This window comes from Gymnoscopelus microlampas, assembly GCF_963454915.1.
Source record: "Gymnoscopelus microlampas genome assembly, chromosome: 2".
NCBI lineage: Eukaryota > Metazoa > Chordata > Actinopteri > Myctophiformes > Myctophidae > Gymnoscopelus > Gymnoscopelus microlampas.
Genome location: NC_139939.1, coordinates 33,605,103 through 33,621,006, shown reverse-complemented (window position 1 = coordinate 33,621,006; position 15,904 = coordinate 33,605,103). Strand labels below are relative to the sequence as shown.

The 15,904-nt window shown below is 44.1% G+C and overlaps 1 protein-coding gene across 1 annotated transcript in view; it reads right to left on the bottom strand.

The window, feature by feature from the left end:
• Positions 1-15,904, bottom strand: part of LOC311056787 (girdin-like) — a 33,905-nt gene that overhangs the window by 11,359 nt on the left and 6,642 nt on the right. The window contains exons 4-18 of the mRNA XM_084073593.1: positions 15,251-15,320; positions 15,104-15,162; positions 14,825-14,908; positions 13,652-13,786; positions 12,598-12,770; positions 11,099-11,180; positions 9,962-10,120; positions 9,446-9,592; positions 8,694-8,838; positions 7,559-8,218; positions 6,826-7,031; positions 6,342-6,536; positions 6,052-6,182; positions 5,742-5,883; positions 5,266-5,442 (exon numbers count right to left, since the gene is read on the bottom strand). Coding sequence (XP_083929719.1) covers positions 5,266-5,442; positions 5,742-5,883; positions 6,052-6,182; positions 6,342-6,536; positions 6,826-7,031; positions 7,559-8,218; positions 8,694-8,838; positions 9,446-9,592; positions 9,962-10,120; positions 11,099-11,180; positions 12,598-12,770; positions 13,652-13,786; positions 14,825-14,908; positions 15,104-15,162; positions 15,251-15,320 — 2,565 coding nt within the window. The remainder of the gene's footprint in view (positions 1-5,265; positions 5,443-5,741; positions 5,884-6,051; positions 6,183-6,341; positions 6,537-6,825; positions 7,032-7,558; positions 8,219-8,693; positions 8,839-9,445; positions 9,593-9,961; positions 10,121-11,098; positions 11,181-12,597; positions 12,771-13,651; positions 13,787-14,824; positions 14,909-15,103; positions 15,163-15,250; positions 15,321-15,904) is intronic.

Genomic DNA, 15,904 nt, shown 5'->3' with positions numbered 1-15,904 from the left:
CACATAGGCTACACGGTAAGCAACACAGCATTTTGCTGTCAGTATCCTCTCTGCATGCAACAATGCCTCAGCCACCGTCGCAGAAGAAAAAGATACTCGTTCAAAGCAAACTTTTAGTTTCAGCTCCTATAATTCAAGGCATTCCTTGAGAAGATTTACAAAGACTAAAACTAAGTTAAAAGCTAGTAATTTCCCATGCAAACATGTTTCCTACTACTGCCTACTATATACACATTAAAGTAAAATAAAATGCGCACATGAAATCATTAAAATAGCGTTCCGCCAGTGAAAAAAAATCAACATTACACCCCTGATACTGTGTAATGTTCACACACACACCAAATTGATACTACTAGTACACTGGCCTTATAAGTTGGTGCTGTTACAGATGAAAGCAAATACAAATAGACATGCCGGCGGTATCAATGGATTGTATCTGCACTTCATGCAAGGCCGTCATGTTCCCCTGGGAAACATCAAAACTTTCAAAAGATCCTGTCCCACTCAAAACCTTCAGTGCCTGTTGCCATTACGGAACAATCCAACTACAGCCATTCAAGGACCCCCCTCCTGCACTTCAAGCTCTGTTTGACAGGACCTCTCCAGAATCCCAACAATTCATGGCCAACATCCGACAGTACAATGGCTTAGTGTCTATGGCTTCTAAGAATGTCACCGGTAAAATCATTGCATTCAAAGGACTAGGGCCACGACCGTTCAAGATGAGTGGCCAAATGTACCACCTCACTCCCTCTGCAATCTTTCCTGACACCAATAACCGACCCAAATTCTCACAAATCTTTGTATTTGATCAGGACAATGAAATTAAGAACCGCCTTCATCAGGCTAAGGGAGAGGACCTTATTAAGGAGCCCACTTTAACCCTCATTCAAAATGAGTTAAAGACAGTTAACCCTTTAGTAAAAATCTTTAAAACCGGCGCAGAATTACTCAATGCCAACCCAACTCAGGCACTGAAAATGGTGTTCAAGTCAAAAAGCTCACAGGGGGCAAACAAAAGTCACCTCAACCCTGCTGTCCCTGACGTTGTTGTTTTTGCACCAGGATGCCAGACAGAGCCCAGAGACATTGTTCTGTACAGAACTTGAATTTGTAGGCTCCTTCCAGACCATCAAGTACCTGTACAAATACGTACATAAGGGAGCTGATGTTGGCACCCTCGACATTGAAGACAGGGATGAGATCTCCAAATTCATCAATGCCAGAACCATTGATGCTCATGATGCACACTGGAGGACTATGGAGTACAAGATCCAGGACAGACTCCCTGCTGTCACCAATCTCGCCATCCACACAGACGGCCAGCAGAGCATAGTCTTCAGAGAAGGCCATGCACAGGAGGCCATAGCAGCAGCCAAACCCACTACATTGCTTGCCTTCTTCGAACTAAACAGCCAGGACCCTGAAGCAAGGCAATATCTATACATGCAGATTCCCGAACACTACACATGGAAGGCCCACATGTGGAATAAAAGAGTCCACGCACCCAAGGACAGGGAAATTCCACGTACAATAGGAAGAATGTCCAATGTATCCGTGCTCCAAGGAGAAAGATTCTACTTGAAACTGCTCCTAGCACATATCAGAGGACCACAGACCTATGAGGACCTTAAGGTACATGATGGCAACCACTATGACACTTTCAAAGACACAGCTCTAGCCATGGGCTTGCTTCAGGACGATCTAGAATGGATTACCGCCATGCATGAGGTGTCACGCTACGCATCTCCAAGGAAAGTCCGCGAAACCTTTGCCATCATCCTCCACTACTGTCACCCATCAGAGCCCAAACATCTGTATGACAGATTCTTTGCAGAGCTCAGTGAAGACTTTCTCCATGCGGAGGCCACTGCACAAAGGTGCCCCACAGACGCAGTAGACACAACATTCATACAAAATCAGCTACTGCTTGCAATTGATGATGAACTCTCACAAATGGGCAGCGGTCTATCCAACTACAATGACATGCCACAGCCAAGACCACTAACTGCGCAGGAAAGGCTGACACAAATCTTCAGATCTGAAAAATTCAACATAACACAGCAACAACAAATTGTACAGTCGCTTGCTCCTAAGCTCACTGCGGAACAAATGGCACTCTGCGAATCCGTCTATCAGGCAGTGCATGCCCCACAAGAAGAAACCATCACACGCCAGTTCATTCTCAACTCCCCTGCAGGATATGGCAAAACTTTACCTTTAAGGTCATTGCTGCTACGATACGCGCAGAGCATGGCATTGTGCTGTGTGTGGGCAGCACAGGCTTGGCAGCACAGAACCTGGAGGGTGGTAGGACCGCTCATTCATGATTTAAGATCCCAATCCCCATTTTCCAAGACTCTGTCTGTGCCATCAACGCAGAGTCCAATCTGGCCAAGCTCATTAAAGACAGCAACTTAATCATCTGGGACGAGATTTTCAGTGTTGACCGCTTTAACGTCGAGTGTGTGGAAAGAACACTGAGGGATCTCATGCACTCACAGCAGCCTTGGGGTGGCAAAACTGTCCTCCTGGGTGGAGACCCAAGGCAAACCCTCCCCGTTATCAAAAGAGCAGGCAGGCCCCAGATAGTTTCAGCATGCATCCAGATGTCAACACTCTATCCTCACATGAAACACCACAAGCTAAACCTCAACATGAGAACACACGCAGCAGAGAAGGACTTCTCCCACTATCTCCTTGCATTAGGGGAAGGAACACTCCCACACGAGGAGGACACAGAATGGCAGGTCCGCATTCAACCCCACCACTTGGTTCACGATCTCCAAACTCTCATTTCATTCACCTTTCCTGACTTGCAAACTGGATGTGTCAACAAAGACAACCTTCTCAATGGCACTGTATACACTCCTCTGAATAATGACATTAGAGAAATCAACAACATATGCCTGGCAGACTTCCCTACAGAACAGAGAGTCTACTTTTCAGCCGACACAATTCTGGAGGACGACCACAAGGACTCCATGCCTGTGGAATTCCTCAATTCACTGACACCCTCTGGAATGCCTGATCATAACCTCAAGTTGAAAGTAGGAGCCCCAGTCATGCTGCTGAGAAACCTGCAAGCAGGTCCCGACCGCACTCTCAAGAATGGCACCAGAATGGTGGTACTGCAGATGATGGACAAAATCATTGAGTGTGAGATTGCAGCTGGCACAAACAGGGGTGAAAAAATCTTCCTCCCAAGGATACCTCACTATGACAGAGATGAGGAGCTTCCCTTCACCTTCATCAGACGACAGTTCCCTATCCGCTTAGCTTTCTCTGTTACCATCAATAAGGGGCAGGGGCAAGAGAACGAACGAGTTGGCATCTACTTGCCTCAACCTGTGTTCGCTCATGGCCAACTCTACACAGCCTTCTCCAGGGGAAAGAGAGCCAGCGCCGTCAAAGTTTTCATTGTGAACAATGATGAGGGAATTACTGACAACGTTGTTTATCCCGAACTCTTTTATTAATCCAAACATGCTCATTCAAACACTTTGCATGTGCTGCTACTCCCTGATTGCATAGTGACAAATGACCTTCATTCTTCAACATAATTGCCATTGCCTTTGTTTGTATTCTCCCCCCAATGCAACATACTGTACACCTGCTCCTGATTAATGCTTCACTGTTAATGTTATTCTGGATGTCATTTCATTTCACTGCTATTTTGCCTTTCTCACATTTACATGTTGCCACCAACACTGTCCGACATCACACCATGCCAATAAACCATGCTATCTAACAAACAATGCAATCTCATTTCAATCAACAACAACCCGCCTACATTCATACCCAATACTTCTCTTGCCTCAATCACATTACTCAACACTACTACTTCCTTGCACACTACATGTACACACCTACACAGTGCGACGTCGCGCGGACGCTAGATGTGAGGGCCGCGCAGCGGCCCGAACTTCTAGTATCATGAATTGGCAATCACCTAATGGACTGACCCTGGCCAAATTATACCCACATAATTTCTAAGCCTGCACTGACTGCAACAACAAGAATATCTGTGTTGCATGCCTCAATCAACACAGACTTCATTTGTTGCTTGGCTGCATGGAGAGCATGTGTGAAGATGTTGGAGTCAGCTTCTTCGTGGTTGCAAGGACTTAAGCCTTCAAGGCTGATGAGTTTGTTTGTCTCCCGCGCTGGCACATCCTGTCAATTCAGGTGCGGCAATCTAACTACAATACTACAACAAACTAAACTTGTAGTTGAGATATATACAGGGGCTTATTAGCATTTGGGACATTAACGTATACTACAGTACAAACTACAATGAGTACACCACTACAACAGTTAGTAAACTACACCTACAGCTAGTACACTACAAGCCGACACTGAACCCCATGCTGAGTCTCACAGCAGTGATGTCACCAGTGTGCCCGGGTTGTGCTTTGACATCACTCTTATAAAAAATGACAAACCAATAGAGCTTGACCACAGCATTTCAATGAATGATCATGGATGTTTCCCTTCAACTTAATGCAATATCTGTGATCAGACAGCTTCCGAAAATGCTCATTTTGAGTCACGTAATAACTGCCATCTTGAAAACTGGCGGCCATATTGGAATTCAATTGACACTATTGAGTTCTTCCAGTCAGAATACATTCATTTTGATGTTTGGATCATTAATACATTTGTGTTCATTCAAGTTTTACTTCAAAAAACATTTATTTTGCATTTGATGAGGCGGCCATCTTGAAAACTGGCGGCCATCTTGGATTGTCAGCTGGATCTCGTACTTTTCTTAGATAGTACATCCTGGACATCATTTGTGCCAATTTTGGTGCTTGTATCACCAAGTGAAAGATTCTGATGGAATATTGACTTAATATGCCCCACTATAATGTGGTGGTCCAGACCATTTGTAATACAGACTGAGTTGATTTCAGAAACAGCAATAATATTCCTTCTGACGAAGGCAGCCGGGTACAAGATGGAATTTCTTCCACCACTTTGAGATTTTAGGCATCTCTTCCATGATATTGTTTGTAAATGATCAAAATAACTAATAATTCATGTTTATGAATTATTGTTCCACTGTAATGTACCTCTAAAGCCAAGTTTAAATTAAATGTTTTATGAATAACCTTCTTTATCAATATGGAACCAAATGGAACATTTTCACTCTTGGACAGTAAAATCCTCAGTATTAATTTATCCATTTGTAACTTTGAGTGTGTACAAATGTACATTATGGATTTGACTGTGTACAACTCATTATGGAGGTCACCCACTTACATTTCTCTCTACTTCAATTAAGCGATCTTTGACCCTCAGCAGTTCCTTGGTGGCCTCCTGGCTCTCACGCTGCCATTCGCTCACTGTGTTGCCTGTCTCCCTGGGAGGGGTGGAGGCTGATGAGGCTCTCTGCTCCTCCTCCTCCCTCTGTTGCAGGGCCTCATAGTTCACCTTCACCTGGGAGACAAAGAAGTCAAATGTCTGATGAGAGTCCTTTTCTCATTTTCTCTTTTCATTCCCAAATACCATGTTCTTTTCAACAGCTTTAAACCTAAGCTATGTTCAGATATGCATACCGTTACATTTTCGGAAAACTAATGAATATATATTGCCGGCATAGGCAGTAGGCAGTTCTCACATGCCCTTTTTTCCTGTACAGTTTGCGGTATGTACCGTTCTCATTCTTGGCAGAATAGTGAGTACAAGTGTCCAAACAGCTCCAAACCCAACAGTTTAATGCTAAGGCCTAAACTCACAGTCTTGAGCTCCTGGCGCAGCTGCTGATTAAGAGTGGTCATCTCTTGTAGGCGGGCCTCCATGGCAGCCATCTTGTCCTGTTTGATCTGAAGGGACCTCTTGAGACACATCTCCAGCTCTGACTCTAGCATCTTGAATCTGCTAGATGGGAGAATACTGGATTTATAGGCTAACAACAATGGTAACTTCCCCAATGTTACCCTATATCGTTACAGACAAAAATATTACTCTATTCATTTATATTATAAAAACATATATCTCAACTCAGTCTTCCAGCTATTTGCTTGAGTCCAAGCTGTGTGTGAGTACCTGTTGTCTGGAGACTCCAGGTCAGCCAGTGGTTGGCTCTCCTGGTCCACATCTTTCATCTCCAGCTCATGGGCGAGCCTCTCCAGTTCATTGTCCCTCTGCTGGCTCTTTAGCTTCTCATTTACCAGCTCCTATAGGTCCAGAGGTCATATAGCGTACAGTTAAGACTACTGTGACACCTTCATGTTAAAAGAAAGGATTGACAGCAGACATTTCAAGTTAGGTTAGTTAATCTTTTGCTCAATAAACCTGAGTCAGACAGCAGTGGGTCACTGGCTTCCTCAGCTCACCTCTCTAAGGGTTGCCAGGGTGCCGTGGTCGATGGCGCCCTGCTTGGCCCGCTCCCTGTTGTCCCTCTCCAGACCTTTGACCCTCTCTGCGGTCTCCCTCAGTCCCTCCACCTCCTTCCCAAGGGTGCGTAACTCCCTCTCGAGACTGGTCATACGCACATTGCTCCCATCCAAAGTGGCCTCCTGGATCTCAGCCTAGGACAAGTTAGTGCACAATAGAAGCCATTCTATTCAACCACTATGTTGTTTTTTTCAACAGCTCCTCTGTGGATCAGAACGCAAGGACTAAAATAACATCTCTGTAATCAGTTTTGATAACATGATAAGTGCCAGATCCTAAGTGCTTTGCTCAACAGAAAGGTAATATATTTTTTGCAAATGCCATCTAGTTTTAGATTTGATTTGATGTATTAGCACTTAGCAGCAATCATTATTTTTCTTGCTACATCTGAGATCCGGTATGCTGCACCCACTAACCACTAACCTGCTGACGGAGTCGGCGATTCTCTTTCTCCAAACGCCTCTTGTCCCTCTCCAGGCCCAAGCTCTCCTGTTCAAGGCTCTGCTTCTCTCCCTCCAGCTGCTCCAGGCGTCGGGAGTTGATACGTAGTTCCTCCAGGGCTGCCTGCAGAGTCTGGTTCTCAGTCTCCAAGTCCTGAACCTCTGCCTCCAGACGCTGGAGCTTCCGACCTAATGGGAAGGAGGGCAAAGTAGGGGATCAAGCAAGAGATCAAGCAAACTGTGAGTTACTTGATGATTGGTTGCTACCACAAGGAGTCAATTAACAACCAATCATGTTAAGTTTGTATGTTTATGATAGTAAGCTGGATCTGCACCAAAGACATGATGACCCAGTGAACGACGCGTGTGTGTGTGTGTGTGTGTGTGTGTGTGTGTGTGTGTGTGTGTGTGTGTGTGTGTGTGTGTGTGTGTGTGTGTGTGTGTGTGTGTGTGTGTGTGTGCGTGCGCGTGTGTGTGTGTGTGTGTGTGTGTGTGGAGGGCAGTGCAATGTGTGCAATAATTTGGCTACTAAAGCAGTGACACAAAATATGCATGAAACCAATGTCTAAAATATGAAAATAATAAAAGAAAATGTTTGGGACATTCAAAAGGAACATTCGAATAATTTTCATGGAACCCCTGGACACTTCCCAAGGCCCCCTCAGGGGTCCGTGAACCCCTGTTTGAGAATCACAGATTCAGACAATAGAACTCACCAGTGTTGTCAAGAGAAGCCTGTAGGCGTTGGTTTTCCGTGTCCAGGGTCCTGCACTTGGCCTCTAGTCGCTCTGTGTGTTTGGTGGGGTAGCAGGAGCGACCCGACAGGCCCATGATACAGCTGTCACGGTGGGGGCTGCTACTCTTAGAGCCAGGGGAATGACCACAAGAGCCAACAACTTGATGGAGACCATTGTGGATGTTGTCTAACACATCAAGATCAGAGGCGATCTCTTTGGGATGCTCTCCATCTTTCCCTTCCTCTAGCTGTCCTTTCTCCAGATGATGAAGATCTGGATCCTCCCCGGGGCCACTTTCACCCTCCATGCACAGGGAATCCTCTGAAGGTGGTCTCTGGTGGCCATTCGAGTCTCCATTTATCATTCGCTGTGTTACTGCACTAGACAGCGATATTCTGGTACTGTCTTCTAAATGTGAGCAGCACGTTTGGCCACCCAATCGTTGTTCTGTTAATGAATGTGGGCAATAGGCGGCCTGGGGGACATGGTTGTGGTCCTGGTAGTGGCAGTGCTGGGGGCTGCTGTTATTGGAGGTGGATCTCAGATCCTCGATGGTAGCCAGCAGCCTCTGGTTCTCTTTCTCCAGCCTGAGAAGGCAACTCTGGGTTCTTTCACTCACCTCCTCGCTCAGCGGCTGGCCTAAACACAGAAACACACAGGACAATATGTCATCACCAAACTCCTTGCTCAGGGGCTGGACTAACAACAGAAATACACAGAAGGACAATAATGATGTCATCCCCAGTGCAAAACTGGTTCAAAAGTGTGAATTTTGTGTTACGTGATTAAGTGAATTAATGTGTTACTTTAGTCTTGAATGCAATTACCAATAACTTTGTTTTGTTGTACAAAAGCTAAATTAGACGATCTACAAGCGCATAACGTGTGGCATAGATCTGTTGTTGCTGCAATATTTTGAAGATGTTGAAAGAAAAATGTTAAACTTTTCCTCCAAAATGTATAATTTTTCCTAAAATCATTTTTTTTAAATAATCGATTATATGGATTAGTTAAACCAATCAAAACTAATTTAGTTTGATTAACTGTTACACCCTAATCCCAAAATGCATACAAACATCGTATTTCATCTGTTCAACTTTTGGCCTGACTTTACCCTGGGTGCTGTCTGTGGACTTTGACAGCTGCTCTAACTCCCAGCCCAGGTGTTGCGACTCCTCCATGCTCCTCCTCTGAGCCAGGCACAGACCAAGGTTCTCCTCCTGCAGCTCTTCAATGCGTCTCCGATCCACCTCCTTCTCCTAAAGAGGACACACAGAAGCATAAGCGCTGGCTTATTCACAAAACCCATGGGAGGGGTGACATTAAGCCCAGATTTCTATTTTTGGGAATGTGAAACAAATACCGACCAAGGTTTTTGTTTTCTGTAATACATGGATAGATACAGTTTTTAACCCTTTGAGACCTGAAGCCGATTCTACATGTCTCCTAAATCTCAACGGTATTCTGAAAAACGTATGTTTCTATATCAGTGGTGCTCAATCTTTTTCATGTCAAGGACCCCCAGAATTATATGTATTTGACCGCGGACCCCCATCAAAATATCTTGTTCCAGGGAGCAAAGATTTGAGTTAAAAATGTTCGCTTTAAAAATATATATATTCAAAGATGTGCACACATTTTCATAGCCCCAAGTGTAAAATAATGCTTTTTAGCTCAAATCTAAAAATGACACAGTTCCAGGTCTTAATGGGTTAAGCCCAGATTTCTATTTTTGGGAATGTGAAACAAATACCGACCAAGGTTTTTGTTTTCTGTAATACATGGATAGATACAGTTTTTAATGTAAATAACTATTAACATTGCCTCACTCATAAACCCATTGAACCGTCTGTGTGCCATTCTGACCTGCTCCATGTCATGGACCCGTCCCTTCAGTAGCAAGATGTGCTTCTCCAGCTGGTGGAGTTTGTCAGAGCGTGACCTCCAGCCTGCCAGCTGATCTTCAAGCACCTCTTTGGTCTCCTGTAACACCCGATTATCCTCTTTCAACTCCTGTGAAACACACACACACACACACACACACACACACACACACACACACACACACACACACACACACAGACCTTTTGTTATTATTTGTCACTTCAAAGACTCGCTTAAACCGAGCTATACTGTATCATTGTTATGATTAGCATCATCATGATGATTACTATTATTAATACTGTACCAATGATCTTCATTGGAGAAAGGGCTAAAGAAAACACAGTTTGCCATGAAAAGTAAATTAAGAAATTAAGCAATAAATCATTGGTATATCTGACATCTTGCATCACGGCATTCCGTGATTTCCCAAGTCTTGAGATGACATCACGGGCTCCGTGTCTCAGTTTTACAGTTACAATAGAAGTGTGTGTTAATAACCTCCACTTTGGCTTTGTAGAACTCCATGTTGTGCAGCTTCTCCCTGTAGCGTCCCACTTCACTCTCCAGCTTGTCTGCCCTGATGGCCCTCTCCCTCAGGGCGTCCAGCTCGTCACGGTAGGTGCGCGATGCACGGGCATCCACCTGCAACTGGGAGTTCTGTTGAAGGTAATAGGGTTGGCTTTATAGCAAAGTGTACTGTATGTGTCTGTAACATATACCTCTAGCATGTTACATTAACCCATTGAGACCTGAAGCCGATTCTACATGTCTCCTAAAGTTTTCTGAAAAACGTATGTTTCTATATCAGTGGTGCTCAATCTTTTTCATGTCAAGGACCCCCAGAATTATATGTATTTGACCGCGGACCCCCATCAAAATATGTTGTTCCAGGGACCCCCAGAAGCAAAGATTTGAGTTAAAAATGTTCGCTTTAAAAAAATATATATTCAAAGATTTGAACACATTTTCACGATTTTTCAAAAATAGCAGATCTACAAGCTCATAGCGCGGCACTCGGTGCCGCGCTATGAGCTTGTATATCTGCTATTTTTGAATAGCCCAAGTGTAAAATAATGCTTTTTAGCTAAAATCTAAAAATGACACAGTTCCAGGTCTTAATGGGTTAAAAACACCATTTGACTTTTAAAATGGTTACTGTCTAATAACAATAACAAATTCTTGAAATATATCATTTAAAAAGGTCATATTTATATTTTATATTTTTACAGTAATTTTACCTATATTTGATAGTTATAAGGCATGTATTTGTATTAGTTTTATGCAGTTATTTTATATTTATTTTAAATCTACTATGCTGTATAGGAGGTTACAAAGAGTTACAAATGGATAGATTACCACACTATGGGACATATTGTAAATGATCTTCTGTTGTATCATTCATCTGCATAATCTCTGATCCACATGGGAGGTGACTGTGTGTGTGTGTGTGTGTGTGTGTGTGTGTGTGTGTGTGTGTGTGTGTGTGTGTGTGTGTGTGTGTGTGTGTGTGTGTGTGTGTGTGTGTGTGTGTGTGTGTGTGTGTGTGTGTGCGTGTGCGTGTGCGTGTGCGTGTGTGTGTGACAGAGGTTAGTGACAGAACTTCATGGTGTTGGTTCTGTCCTGCTCTATTCAGACCTCCTGCTGGATCCTCTTCAACTCAGCTTCCAGGTTCTCCACCTCATGTCTGCCGTCCAACACCTGCTCACTCTTCTCCTCTCTGGTGGAGTGGAGAGAGAGAGAGAGAGAGAGAGAGAGAGAGAGAGAGAGAGAGAGAGAGAGAGAGAGAGAGAGAGAGAGAGAGAGAGAGAGAGAGTGAGTGAGTGTGTGTGTGAGTTAGTGTACACCGTGCAGTACTTTTAAAACCATGCACTGCATGACCCCCACACCCACACACACACACCCACCCACCCACCCACCCACACACACACACACACACACACACACACACACACACACACACACACACACACACACACACACACACACACACACACACACACACACACACACACACACACACACACACACACACACACACACAGCTAGTACATGAAGCCACTCCTAGTAGCCACTATTTCCCAAAGTTCCCAGGGGTATCTGTTTTTGTTTAGTATTTTTCATCAAAATCCTTTTTCCGCCATGAATCAGGTATTGTCAGTGCTATTATATTTCCAGGCATACATAAAAGTTTAAGGTCATGGCCATTCAAAAGCGCAGAGTCATGCTGTGTTTGATGGCTTTATGTGATATTGTGCACGACCAGAGTCAGCACATCAAAATAAAGAGAGAGAAATTGAGTGAGTGAGAGAAACAGAAAGAGAGTTGAGGATATACTAGGATATGTCTGAGGAACTGTCTACGTTTGACAAAGTTATTTGCTGTAGAGGGAAAAGAGAAGAGGAGCAAGGATAGGGCCCTGGGGGACCCCGGTCAACGAAGTATGTAGGGTTTAAGTGGTTAAAGGCTTGAGATCAGCATTAGTGCCAATGGTGTTGGTGACAGTGTGGGCACATGTGGAATGCATAGAATTACAGAGGCCGATGTGGGTCAATGGCAGAGCTGCACAACCATGGATCTTGCCAAAGCAGGCAGCAATGTAGGCCAATCTCCCTCTGGGCATCTCTTATCCATGTAGTATCAGGCTTCAGCTCTTTCTCTCTTTCTCTCTCTCTCTTTCTCTCTCTCTATCTCCCCAACAACCTCCCACGGCTCCCAGCACACAAATTCAATCCATTCAGAGGTGCCATTCCCTCTAGCAAATGCTGTGGAAATGTTGAACTTCAAGCAACAGTTCAGCCATTATATTAAGTTACATTTTATTTAAGTAATACTGTATCTAGAGCAAAGAATGACCATCTGAGTGCTTTGTGCTACATCATTACTATAATGTTTCAATCAATAATCTGTCCAAAAATAGTTGTGAAATAATAGGAAATGGACTGAATCATACAGTAGAATTATACAGAACTCTGAGGTGCAGGGGTGGAATGTTAATTCTTAACCAACGGGGATTAAACCACCTTATTTGATGGATGCTTTCAGTGTCTGATGGATCTTAGTTTTCTTTGCATATAACTAGAGTTAAAAGGTCTTTACTCCCTTTGAGCAGTCACAGCTGTCCAGCTGTTACTCACAGTTCCTGTCGGAGACGTCTGATCTTGGCCTTGGAGTCAGCCAGCTCCACAGCCAGGTGTTGCTGAGCCCCCGCATGCTGCTGCTGCAGGCTGGGGCCATAGATGGAGGGGCTGAGCAGGCCACCGGGCAAACTAACCGTACCCTCCTTTTCCTGCATCAGCTCCGCTATAGTCTGCAGCAAACGAAAGGATAGGAGAACACAGCAGGCTACATGTGACTCCATACTTCAGCTTTCCCTGCTACTCAATAAAGTACAATAAAAGCCTGTGTAATGGAACAATGCTACTCTTGTGAGGCCATGCCCTCACAGAATCTTTTCACTGAAGCCGTTTAAAGTTGCAATCAATAACTTCTGTGCGTTGGAACTACAGCACATGATGGCAGAGCATATACTGTTTTGTCACAATGACGTAGTGGGAATAAATAGGCCTGCAGCTATCCAGCAGAGTGACAATTGCACCTACGAGACAACACGAAGTGGCGTAAATGTATCATATAGACAATACAATAGCTTACAATGAAAGAATATGAATTGAAAATGAAAAATTGCAATGATCCTATAGACTTGCATTAACTTAGGCTACAAATGTTCAAAGTAACACACAAGTAGCTAAAGTGAGTACCTAAATATGTCAAATAAAATACACTCAAATCCAAAGAATTTAAGGATGAATGCACACAAATTAGGCTGGCCACAGCTGAATGGGTAGAAGAAGAAAAAAATCCCCGGTTCGCCCCTCGGCCCCTGTCTATGTGTGGAAGTGTCCCTGAGCAAGACACTTAACCACTAACTGCTCCCGCTGCTGCACTGTATTATTGCCCTCGCCCACTGCTCCAAATAGGATGGGTTAACTGCGCAGAGGACAAATTTCACTTATGTGCAAATGTACTGTGACAAACAAATACCCCAAAGGAGTGGGAACCATATTATTATTCTAATTATTTATTTTATAATGAAAAGTTACTGATCATAAAGGGAACATTAAACCTTTAAAAAAAGCTGACAAGCGGAGGCCTGCATAAGTCGTCTGGATTTCAAATGTAGGTACGTACCTCTTGCTGGGAGTCCCTCAGGTCCAGCAGGTGTCTGAATTGCAGGGCCATGCTCTTGGCAACGGCCTCCAGTTCCTCTGGGTCTAATTCGTTGCTTTCCAGCCACTGCAGGTCTAACACACTCTCCTGACTTACCTAGCATAAAGGGGGACATCGTCACAGGACAGAAGAGATAATGAAATATGAACAGACAAAAGAGATCTAATGCTTTTAGTCAAATCTACTAAAAGCGTATGATCAGAAAATGTTAATCAGGAAGGTTAGAAAACAATTTGTCAATTAAATCATTTTTATTTTTGATTGTGGGATAAGACATTCATAAAATATGCATGCATGACGACAGCGATCTGTCCATAGCACAAATGAAGTGCTGGATAAGTAATCTCATTCAGACACTATTATATGGCTGAGCTGTAATAGCCCACTGTGACTACTACACCTTTGATGTGTTTTCAGTGTTTGGCTTGTGAGTAGATCAGTGGTTCTCAACCTGTGGGTCCCCACATGATTTTAGGGGGTCCCCAGATGACAGTGAAGTGACAATTTATGGACTTCAAAGACCTTTTTAATACCTAAAAAAAAGGACTGCATCAAAAGTAATCAACAAACTATAGGCTACTATAAAAAACTGGTCAAACATTTGCCAAATTGTCAAATAATATAAGAAAGAGGCAAAATAAATTCAAATAGCCGATCTACAATCTCACCACGCCTCGCAAGGAACCGAAATCAAACTAAATGTAATGCCTCAACTTCTACATTCTAAGTGCTTATCGGGCTGTTGGGTCCCCAGTTCAAATATGAGTATTCTGTGGGGTCACAGCCTGACTTGGAAAGGAGTCAGGTGGTTTGGGCATCGAGTACGGATGCCTCCCGAGCGTCTCCCTATGGAGGTCCTCGCTGCACGTCCCACTGGAAGGAGACCCCCTGGCAGAACAAGGACCAGATGGGAGGATTATATCTCCACACTGGCCTTGGAACGCCTCGAGATCCCTCAGGAGGAAGTGGCTAATGTTGCTCTGGAAAGGGAAGTCTGGAGCTCTCTGTTGGAACTGTTAACCCTGCGAAACCGATTCCGGATAAGCAGTTGAAGATGGATGGATGTACGGCCTGAAACCACTGGTGTAGAAGATACAAAGTTTTATCTGACAGCCATAAAGTGTAGTTTGATACCTCCTGGATGTGTACTGCTATGGCAGCCTTAGTATCATAATCCAATGTCTGGATCCTCTCGATGTACACCTCTTTCTCCTCACACTGAAAGAAAAGATGGAAGTGAGATTAGGATCTAAATGAGCTACCAACAGCCTGCTGAAGGGTCCTCCACACAAAAATGGCCTGTTACAATTCACACAGGAAAATACACACGGAAATGCAAGACTTTATATGAACCTCTTTATACACGCACATCTGTGAACTGTAAATAAGCCAAAGAATAATAGAATAGAATACCTGAACAGCACATCCCAACAGCAGCAGCAACAACTTCTTCATTTCATCTAGACTTTGCTCTATGAGGGAGAATATATGGGGTTGTGATTTCATTATTATTATGTGAGTAAGTTTCATAGAAAGATAATGATTAAAAGTCAAGTTTACCACAATAAGGAGTCTTTCCAAGCAGTGACACATTTGGCAAGGGAATCATGATCAACTGTCTCAGGTGATCCTGGAATGAGAGAGGTGGTTAGAGAAGAAGGGCAGATAAGCACATTTCAACCAACCGGAACTGCACTGGACAAAAACACTGCTTGGGATGCAGCCAGTGGCATCTGAATGGAAATGTGTATATGTATAGCACAAAGCATCCACTTAAATGAGTGAGGAGACAGAGCCAACAAATGGAAAGTGACTTGAATGACTAAAAGCTGGGGGTAGTTTCCCTGGTGCAGAGGTGAAACTCCCAATGCCATAGTATGCTCTTTTTTTCTGACTGTGGACTGTTGACTGTTTGGTCTGTGTTTCTCTCTCTCTCTCTGTGTGTGTGTGTGTGTGTGTGTGTGTGTGTGTGTGTGTGTGTGTGTGTGTGTGTGTGTGTGTGTGTGTGTGTGTGTGTGTGCGCGTGCGTGTGCGTGTGCGTGCGCGTGCGTGTGTCTGCGTGTGTGTGTGTCTGCGTGTGTGTGCGTGCATGTCTGTCTGTGTGTGCGCGTCTGTGTGTGTGTGTGTGTGTGTGTGTGTGTGTGACTGTGTGTGTGTGTGTGTGTGTGTGTGTGTGTGTGTGTGTGTGTGTGTGTGTGTGTGTGTGTGTGTGTG